General features: G+C 46.4%; 1 protein-coding gene across 1 annotated transcript in view; it reads right to left on the bottom strand.

Annotated features, from left to right (window-relative positions):
• Positions 1 to 9,808, bottom strand: part of RPS6KA2 (ribosomal protein S6 kinase A2) — a 118,918-nt gene extending 109,110 nt beyond the window's left edge. The window contains exon 1 of the mRNA XM_030446676.1: positions 9,505 to 9,808. Within this exon, the coding sequence (XP_030302536.1) occupies positions 9,505 to 9,603 (99 nt within the window). The 5' untranslated portion in view covers positions 9,604 to 9,808. The remainder of the gene's footprint in view (positions 1 to 9,504) is intronic.
• Positions 9,809 to 10,734: the final 926 nt, after the last annotated feature.

The following is a 10,734-nucleotide window of genomic DNA, read 5'->3' on the forward strand; positions in this document are numbered from 1 at the left end:
AATGAATTTTATGCTACAGAAAAAGAAAACACTTCTACAGGAAAAAAGGGGAAGAAGAGGAATTTGGCACCATGATCTCTCCCTAGGCAAACAATAGGTAACTTACATCCTTTAATGGAGAAATACCAAGTTTCAAAGGTAAATGGGCATGAAAACTCCTTCCTGCTCTCTGGAGAGAATATTCCCAAAGGGACACTGGGATAAATCAGTGTCTTCCAGCAGATTATCACCTCCAGGCAGTGCACACCTTGGGAGTCCTTCCAGCACCCAACACTCTCATGTCTCATTCAGCATTTCCCAGCTGGGAAAAAAAGGAGAAATTTGCTAAATTAAAAAAACCACACCCAAACATGGCATTGGGAAGACTTTCAGAAACTCACTTCAGCCCATCAGACTTTGGTTTTTTGGCTTTTTTTTTCAGCACGTGGCCTTTCAGAGGAGAGGAAATGCAGCCTGAATGTCCCTGCTGTGCAGGAGGGGAGGGATGATGCTCTGGGGTCAGTGGCAGCAGCAGCTGGAGGAGGGGAAAAAAGAGTGGCTGGATGCTGCCAAATTTGCAGCAGGGAACTCTCAGCATTGTCAGCACTGACTCTGCAGGCAGAGCAGGTTCTGCTGCCCTGCAGCCTTACCAGCACTACTGGGACTTTTGCATAAAAATACAGAAAAAAAAAAGAAAAAAAAAAAAAGAAAAAGGAAAAAAAAAAAAAGAAAAAAGGAAAAAAAGAAAAAGGAGAAAAGAAAAAAAGAAAAAAGAAAAAAGGAAAAAAGGAAAAAGGAGAAAAGAAAAGGAGAAAAGAAAAAAGAAAAAGGAAAAAAGGAAAAAGGAAAAAGGAAAAAGGAAAAAGGAAAAGGAAAAAGGAAAAGGAAAAAGGAAAAGGAAAAGGAAAAGGAAAGGAAAAAGGAAAAGGAAAAAGGAAAAGGAAAAAGGAAAAGGAAAAGGGAAAGGAAAAGGAAAAGGAAAAGGAAAAGGAAAAGGAAAAAGAAAAAGAAAAAAAGAAAAAAAGAAAAAAAGAAAAAAGAAAAAGAAAAAAGAAAAAAAAAGAAAAAAGAAAAAAGAAAAGAAAAAAGAAAAAGCAGGTGTGTTTGAAGAGCACTTTTTGAAAGGATTTGAGTCTGCAAAGGGAAAAATCTGCAGTTCCAGGAAAAACAAATAAATCAGGTGACAATTAATTCCCAGGTGATGGGAAACTGTGGGTTCTCTCCAGCTCTGCTGCCACTTTTTCATATCAGGTTGTAGTTACCATGGAACATGCAACTGAGTGGCTTTTATTTCAAACCTAACGCCCCAGAAACCTCATCCTTAGGGCATAAAGGTTGGAGTTAGCTACCAAGCTGAGGACAATACACATTAAAATGGTTTAAAATAAAAATAAAAATCTCTCCCCACTTCCCCCTCTTTTGACCCAACTTCTGCTTTGGTGGCTTTACAAACTTTGCTGCTTCACAACTGCAAAACCTTTTTGCTGACTGGATTCACAGAAAACTTTTTCATGAGTGGTTGGGAAGGAGAAGTTGAAGGCAAGCTGAGAGGAGAGAGAAGGGAGAATTCAGATTAACCCCCACCCTTCCCTTCACTCCTTTTGTGCCTGGGGTTTGCTCCATGTACAAAGGAGAAGGCAAAGCCCCAGGGCTCAGGGATCTGGAAAAATAGGTGGAGGTATAAGATCTCCTCCAGACAGGAGGCATCTGATCCTGCAGATGAAGGCTCTGCAGTGAGTTTGGCACCAGCAATAAAATGCCAACACTTCTCAATTGCTCTGTGCTGCTGTGGCATGGAAACCTCTCCCATTCTGAGAGCATCTTGTGTTTGGCTGCCTTGGTGGGACTGAGCTAATGAAATGCTGAGGAGTTCACCTAGGAAGAAAAAAATCACTGAATTCCAGTTGCCAGGAGGAAGCTTCAAGTCTTTTCCACATAATAAAATGCCACCAGAAACCTTTCTGAAGTCTGTACTATCAGCAGCTGGGCACAGTCAGTAGTGTGGGAATACTCTGCTCTACAGCTGTGCTTTCAGCTTACAGAGACTGAGAACTGCAATGCAGAATCATGCCAGAATAAAGTAGATCCTGTGCACACTAGCAGCAGGGTGGGAGGTATTTAGACAGATAACCTGGCAATTAATGCAACTGCAACTTTTAGTTGCTGTCCCAGGAAATTCTGCTCTCCTAAGGACCTGGCAAGGCTTTGAGTCTGGAAAACATCTCTGTGTTACTGAGTAAATGGAGATGGCTAAGGCTCTCCTTAATATTAGCTTTCTTGTTAATAATGATAAAGACTCACAAATTCAGCATGGACTTGTTTTCTGTGTAGGTTTAAGACCAACTTCTAGTATTCCTCTGGAAAAGAGTTGTCATTCTTCATTGTGCCTTACACATGATGTTACTATTCGCAGTAACACCAGCAGCCTCTACCACATTCTGTAGTTTTTAAACCAAATTCCCACATAAACTTCAAAAAAATGTCTAATTATTCCTATTTTTATCTTGTTGAGCTTTACAGAACTTCAGAAAGCACCATATAAAACCCCAGACACTGAATGTATCTCCATGTGCATAAAATTCATCGCATAAGAAAACAAATCAGCAACAAAAAACCCAAGAAAAAACTCTTTTCCTGCTTCCTCTGAGCTCACCAGAATTTTTGACTCTCCCACCTAGCAGGATCTGCCATCCCCCAGCCCTCAGCTCTCCTCCCACAGCCCCAGCACTGAGCTGACTTTGTCCTCTTGGGCATCACGAGGGGACCACAAACTTCCCTGGAGGATGGGACCTCTGGGAACAAACAAAACTCTGTCCTTTAACACCAAGGCAAAGGGGAAATCTCTAGATAAAACCACGTGCTGCTTCCCCCAACTCCTTCCACAGCCTTCAGCTTATTCCTAACAACTCCTGAAGAGAACCATTCTCTTTCTTCTACCAGTCATCCCTGAGCCCAAACGTGGCCCTGCAGGATGTGACACCTCTTAACTCCACCTGCCTGCCACACAAGCTCCTTTCCTGAGGTTTCAGGAGCTACCTGGCATTTAGCTGATCACTGCTCATGATCTGAGAGCACCCCAGCAGCCTGCAGCTCCCCTTGATGGCTTCTGCACCTCCAGTCCCCACCCTGAGAGCTCGAGGCATTCCTGCACCCCACAGTTTTCTCCTGAAACCCTGGGAACCCATCCATCCCATGGCCACCATCTCCCTCCCACCAAAGGAACCCACACCCCAAACTCTTTTTCCCAGGGTGGGAATGGGACCTGTACTGCCAGGCTGAAGAGATGGGCTGCTGTCTTCCTCACACATCCTCACCCAGGAAGGTATTTCCAGGGCAGGTTCAGTGCCCCACTCCTTTTTTCCCACTCATTTTGTTCCAGGGAGTGACACGGTGCCCTGGTGCCATGGCCCAGGCACCCACTGAGTGTCCCCAGGGCAGAACTGCTGCTTCCCTGCAGGGCTCTGGACCTTTCTGAGCAGCAAAGATTTCCACAGAATGATTGCAGGACTCTAAGTCTGGGTAAGTGAACAAAAGGCAATGACCAGCAGTTATTTAGAGGAAAAGGATTCCTACTGCAGGGAGTGCTAAAGAAGCACAGGGAGGTGTTTGTTGGGGTTTTTTTTGTTTTGGTTTGATTTCTGTCTGTCTTTAGAAAAATTTCCAGTTGTCTCTGAGGATGCAGAGGCAAAAAGCCAACCCTAAAGGAGTCCTTCTCCTACCACCAGCAGGGAATTAAATGCTGATAATAAAAAGAGGTGCAGGAGAGTTCAGTCCCCTGAGCATCATCCAGGCCAAGAGGTTATGAGCTACCCCCTAGAATAAAATGACATGTTTTAGCCATCTAGATGGTGTAAATAGAGAAAAAAATGACCCCTGGGACTAGTCTTTGGTGGGATAGGGTGCTTTGGAATAAAATAGTTACAATGGACCATTAGCACCCAAAAGAAGAACTTCTCCTGCACAGGGTCCTTGGGACTGGCACAGGGTCCTGCTCCTGAAAGTCCCAAACTTTCATCAAGGAGAAAAGAAACATTTTCCCAGAAAAGACTGAGAAAGAAGCCCTGGAAAGCTTTCAGATGCCTGAGGAGCCTGCAGGCAAGGCAAGGAAACAAGATGCTTTCCACGCTTACAAGAAGACACAGACTTAAAATTGCTGTAAGAAAAACTGGTGTCAGACACGAGCAAAACTCTCAGACACTGAGGGTAATGCTGTAAAACACCCTGCTAGGCAGATCACAGGGATTTACCTCTGGAATTCCTTAGGAGGAGAACATCTTTGCTTGGTGGAATAGTTCAGATATTGCTGATGCTGCCTGAGGAGGAGGAGGAGCAGGGGGAGTCCAGACCAAGGTTTTTATAGATCCCTCCCAGTCCTACTTTTCATAGAATCCCAGAATGGGCTGGGTTGGAAGGGACCTCAGAGATCATCAAGTCCAACCCTTGATCCACTCCCGCTGCAGTTCCCAGCCCATGGCACTCAGTGCCACATCCAGGCTCTTTGGAAAGATCTCCAGACACGGAGAATCCACTACTTCCCTGGGCAGCCCATTCCAATGCCTGATCACCCTCTCCAGAAAGAAATTCTTTCTAATCTCCAACCTAAACCTCCCCTGGCACAACTTGAGACCTTTTGTGCCCTCTTGTCTTGCTGAGAGTTGCCTGGGAAAAGAGCCCAACCCCCCCCTGGCTCCAACCTCCTTTCAGGGAGTTGCAGAGAGTGATGAGGTCTCCCCTGAGCCTCCTCTTCTCCAGCCTCAACACCCCCAGCTCCCTCAGCCCTTCCTCACAGCACTTGTGCTGGATCCCTTCACAGCCTCCTTGCTCTTCTCTGGACCTGCTCCAGCACCTCAAGCTCCTTCCTGAACTTCCTGAGGGGCCCAGAACTGGACACAGGACTCAAGCTGTGGCCTCCCCAGAGCTGAGCACAGGGGCAGAATCCCTTCCCTGGACCTGCTGGCCACGCTGTTCCTGAGCCAGCCCAGGATGCCATTGGCCTTCTTGGCCACCTGGGCACACTGCTGGCTCATGGTCACCTTCCTGGCAATTCTGTTGATTTTTTTTCCTGTGCACAAGTTATCCCCAACATCCTCCTGCTTCATTTTTCTTTCTATAGCTCAGCAGTTAATTTGAGGCTCAGGGGAAGCACATAGCAGGTCCGAGGTCCAAGGGAGTTTATTTTGGGATAAGTCACAAGGATTTGGGGGGCAATTTCTTTCTCAGGAAGGTGTACACACGTGAGCAGGCTCCCTCCTCACCAAACCAGTGCAAGTAGGTACAATGCTATTAAAGGGACCTGAATAAGCATCAAAATTTTAATTTTACAAACGGTGCGTGCAGGGCACAGAGGTCTGAACTCTGTGTAATGACACAGCAAGTTAAAAAATGAGCCTGGAAATTGGATTTCCTGGCTCCTCAAGTGACCTACATGCTCCTCCTGCTCTCCCTGCCTCCCTTCCCCCAGCAAGACCCTGAGAATTGGAGCATTTCCTCATAAAAAGACTTGCTTGCAGCTGGGGGAAGTCAGACTACAATAGTGTCAGTAACTTCTGCTGTAACCAGAACAGACATCACACAGATGATCATTACCAAGGGAATAAAAATAATAATAAAAAAAAAACCCTCTAAGGCTGCCTCAGGACTTGCACCTCATGTAATTGATCTTGGGCTGATCCCCATCAGCTCTGTTCTTTCTTTTGCCTCTTTCTGGCTCACCTTGGGGAGAAAGAATATATTCATCTCCAATGTTAGTATCTACCAAAAATAAAAAATAAGAAAAAAAGGTAGATAAAGGATGGAGTAGTGGCTGGAGAAGAGGATTGTTCATTTCACCAGCACAGAAGGGTTCTGAAGTGTCTGCAAGTGAAGCCCTGCTGGGAGCTGCTGGCTGCTCTCCTGAGGCTGCTGTAAACTCCAGCCTTTAGGAAATCAGAATCAGAGCTGAAGATTAGAACTGAAAATCTCCCAGAACAAAGTATCACAGAAGCCAGGGCCATTTCCTCTGCACAGATTTGCTGCCATTGCCCATGTGCCAGGCCTGGAGCCCAAGGAGGACCCAACACTTGAGTCCCCCAGAGGTGGTTTTGCCTCTGCCAAGACACAGAAAGCTCTAAATCATATTGGAATTATTTTCAAGATCTCTAAAGCCCCATTCATTGACCAGACAGAATTTGGATTCACCATTACCAGTAGAACAAAAACTGAAAAAGAACTAATTAAAACTACACTGGACGTGGAAGGGACCAAAAAGACATGTGTCCCAAAAGTGGTTTCATCAGTCAGTGTCTTAAATATTTTTTTTTAAAGGAAGAATAATAAAAAAACCCCAACCAAACAACCCAAGAAAGGCTTCTGCATCACTGGAACAAATACACTCAAATTCTTTGCATGCTTAGGTCTCTCCCAGCTCATCCAAATGGCATATTTAACTTTGGGGTTATAAATCAAGGGATATTGCTCACTGCCATAGGATGCATTCCACTGGGGCTCAGAGTCTGCAGCAGCTCCACACTCTGCATGCTTTTTCCTGGGCTTTTCACATCCGGATTCCTCACCACTCAGTGAGAACCCTAAACCCAGAGCCTTTCCCTGGGATGCACACATGCAGTTCCATTGGCTTGCCTGGATTTTCAGCTGACCTCAGGAAGGTGGATGCAGAAGGGCAAATCTGTGCATTTAATGAAATTCCATCCCTAAATACCCTATAAATGAAGGACAATGCAGGAAGTGCTGAAAAACAATAGAAACTGGAAACCCAAAAGCATAGCTGAGTAAGTTCCAGTTTCAGGTAGGTTCTCCAGAAGATCAAAAAGAGCAAACACTTTGGGCAAGATGAAACAAAATCTCATTTACAGAGGGTGCTCTGCCTCCTGCAGTGGGACCAGGTGAGAAAGCCACCTTCCTACAGGGGGCAAGGAACTTCTTGTCTGGGGCACAGCACTGCTGCTGGCACTGGAAACCATGAAGACAAGGGCAAGCCACAAGCTGTGATTTGCTAAGTCATTTTCTGCATCTCTATCCCTGGCTCTGTAAGTCATGTGAGTGAATTCCAAGCCTAGCACAACACCCCAGGTGAAAAAGCAATTAATCATAGGATATTAATAACCAATATAACAGCATTCCAGATCTATGCTAAGAGTGGTAATTTAAAGATATGAAAGGCTGGGACCCAGGAGTAGCTTAAACCCCTCAACCTTCTTTCTCCTCTGGCCCAAAGAACCCCACAACAAAAACCCCACACAACCAAGGAACACCAAAACCTTTCCAAATTCCAGAGGGCATTTCCCAGCACCACAGCTCCTCTTGGCTGAGGAACACTGAGCACACCAACACCACCTCTGTCCTCTCCAAATGCCCCACTTTTATTCTAGTGCCACTCATTCCACCTTGTAACACCCTCTGCCTCTTTAAAAGCAGCTGCATATGAGGAGGAAGAAGAATATTCTAAATTTCCAACCCCCAATGTGCTTCCTTGCACTTTGCTTGGCTCAGGGATGGAGCTCACAGGGAGGGCTCCATGTTCATGTTTTGGTTTTTCCCCAGCTCTGCTGATTTTCCCACTTCAATAGCTGAATAGGTTTTATGAATATTTTTTTCCTTCCTGGTTGGTTCAACCCCTCTTCCCTGCTGTATTAAAATCCTGAGTCACTTTGCACAAAGTTGGTGCTTACTGCCCAGTCAAGGAAGAGAGAAGGAGGCAAGGCTCTGAGTGCCCGTGTGAGGCAGCAGACACACCAGGCTGCTTCTTGAAGCAAATTATTTTAAAAATCAGGAAAAAATAATAAATCATTACAGGACAAGTCATGTAAGGGGAAACTATTTCACAGATATTGAAAAAGTCCAATAGATAGAATGCAATCCTGATGATCAAAGGGATTGTAAGGACTGTATATATATATATATATATTTATTTATTTATTACATCAAATGAGGGTCTGACCTGCTACAAATGCTGATTGTACTGCTCACTCCTGTTACACTGCTCAGTAAATTAAGCAATTAGTGAGTTGTCATCTGTTTCAGTGCCAGACTGTGACACTGTCAAACGAGTCCCTGGGTGCTGGGGCAGTGCCCTGGGGCTGCTCAGCCCCTCTGGGTTACTCCTCTGTGTAATCCGGGGTTACTCTCTGTTGTACCCTGGGCTCAGTGCATGCACAGAGGAACATCCTCAGCTCAGCCTTTGCAGGGCTGGGTTCTGAGTGGGAAAAGGAAGGGTTCCCCCCTCTGCCCTCAGTCCCAGAGGGACTTGCAAGGAGCAGTGTTTGAAAACTCCCCTTTATGGGTTTGTTTTAAATGCATAGCATGGTGAGAGAAGTAAAACCGAAGTGCCTTACAGGGCCGTTTTCCAAGAAGGTTGTTTTTAAAGAGTTAATAAAGAAAAGCACAGCAAACCCCACCAGCCAAGCCCCCTGCTCTGCCCTGGTTGGGCAATGCCACATGAAGAACCCGGTGCTGGAGCTGTTACCTGCGGCTTTAAGTAGGGAACTCGGGGGATTGGACATTAAAATGCATTCCCACAGCAGGAGACCGACTCCTGCTCCTGGGAATGCCGGTGTGCAAGGCAGAATAACTCCTGGGAGGGCACCTGAAGTGCAGCAGCAGCAACCAGAGGGGAGGCAGAGGGGAATCGGGTCCCCTCCACCTCTGTCTCAGCGCCGAGGCTGCAGATCATTCAGCGATGGTGAAGTGCCCAAGATGAATATCCCTGACATCTATTCCATTGATCTCACATCCTGCCGGCTCCAAATATAGGGCTGGAGAACAATGGCTCAAGGAAAGGAGGCAGAAATCCTGCTCCTACCCCATTCCCACATTTCTATCTCCTTAATACCCCCGGGACTTGAGCCGCCTGCCTTTCCCCTCACTGCTAAACCCCTCCGGGTTTAATCTGACATCGTCCCCCTGCTCCGCAGAAACAGCTTCTCCTTGCAAGAAAATTAAAACCAAACAATCAGCAAACCAGAAAATAAACCCAAAAAAAAAAAAAAAAAAGATGCGAGAGAGAGAAGAGAAATGCAAATAATCCCTGCAAGCATGAGGACCTCCAGACGGGCAGGCAGGAAAATCCCTGTCTCACGTCGCGTGTGGATAAAAGGCACCAGAAAACCAGGATTAATTATTTGGAAACCTCTCGCTGAGAAAGAACTCGACGTGCACAAGGGAGGGAGCCTGAAACACGAGGCTCCTGCAAACCAGGCTCCCCAATTCCTGCTCATTTCAGTGGTCCCCCAATTATTTCCTACAACTTCACGATGTCCTGAACCGGCTTCCTCCTCCCCTGCCGGGCTGAGACGGATCCTTAGCAACACACTAAAGCCATTATGCAATGCATTGAACCCTACCCAGGAGGAAAAAAGCCCTGAATTAGGCTGAAACAAAGCCCATCAGGTGCGAACATCCCCACCTCCGGGGAGAGCTCAGCTTTAACTCTTTTCTCCCATCCCTGAGCTCAGGCGTTCCCTTACATCTCTCCCAGCACCCAACACCGGGTGAGTTCCGTGTAACAGAGTGAAAGGGACACGATTTTACCTCGAATCTACTGAGGCTCGAGCTCTTGGAGCGAGACTTCTTGCGGAGATAAACCGAGAAGAACCTCCGCACCGTGAACTTCTTCATGTTCATGTCCATCGCCCCGGCCCGGCTGGAGCAGGGAGGAGCCGCAGGCAGCGCCGGGGACCGCTCAGAGCATCATCCCCATTGTCCTTCCTTTACATCCAGGGGCAGGAGATCCTCCCAAAGGATTTCTGCTGCTCGGGCAAGCAGGCACAGCTAGCTGGGCGAGGGGCAGGCTGCCCCGGCCATGGGAGCTGCTGGCAAAGGGGGGCATAAAGGCGCTGGGCACCCCCTGCTCTCCTTCTCTCCTCTGCTCTTCCAGTGGTTCCAGCTCTCTCCCGGGCTCCTCTCTCTCCCCCTTCTCCTCAAGTCTTCCAGCCTCCAATCAGGCTGAGCTCTGCCCCTGTCTGCATAATCAGGGCTGGCAAGGAGAGCCCCGCAGGTTTCAGATCAATATTGGCTGCGCTCCCCTTCAGCAGTATTCGCGCTCCCCTCCCGCAAACACCAATAATAATAAAAAATAAAATAATCCCCTGCTCTGCCCAATCCGTGCACAGCCTGCACTGCTCTCCTTTTTTAGCTGGGGCTTTCAAACCTCTTAGAATGACTGGGGTGGTCAGAGACGAGGGGGAAAAAAAAATCTCAATATAAATCAACTGTCTCGTGGGAGAGGGCTGGAAGAGGCCAGGAGCTGAAAGCTCTGAACATTTATTTATCTGTTTATTTTTTAGTCCTGGGGACTATGCAAAATATCATTCCCCCCCCCAGTAAATTATAAATAAATAAAGCTCAAAATCCTGTTCCCAGATTCCCCCCCAATAAATAAATCGAGCTCAAATCCTGTTCCCAGATGACTCCCCAAGAAATTATCAATAAATAAAGCTCAAAACCCTGCACACAGATTACCCACAATAAATAAATAAAGATAAAAAACCCTGTGCCCAGATTACCCCCCCAATAAATAATAAAGCTCAAGCTTCTGTTTTACAGATTACCCCCCAAGAAATAATAAATAATAAATAAAGCTCAAACCCCTGTTCAGAGACTACCCCCAATAAACAGAGCTCTCAAAACCCTGCACACAGATCACCCCCAATAAATAAATAAAGCTCAAAACCCTGTGCCCAGATTACCCCCCCCAATAAATAATAAAGCTCAAAATTCTGTTTTATAGATTACCCCCAAGAAATAATAAATAAATAACAA

Source organism: Calypte anna, chromosome 3, assembly GCF_003957555.1.
Source record: "Calypte anna isolate BGI_N300 chromosome 3, bCalAnn1_v1.p, whole genome shotgun sequence".
NCBI lineage: Eukaryota > Metazoa > Chordata > Aves > Apodiformes > Trochilidae > Calypte > Calypte anna.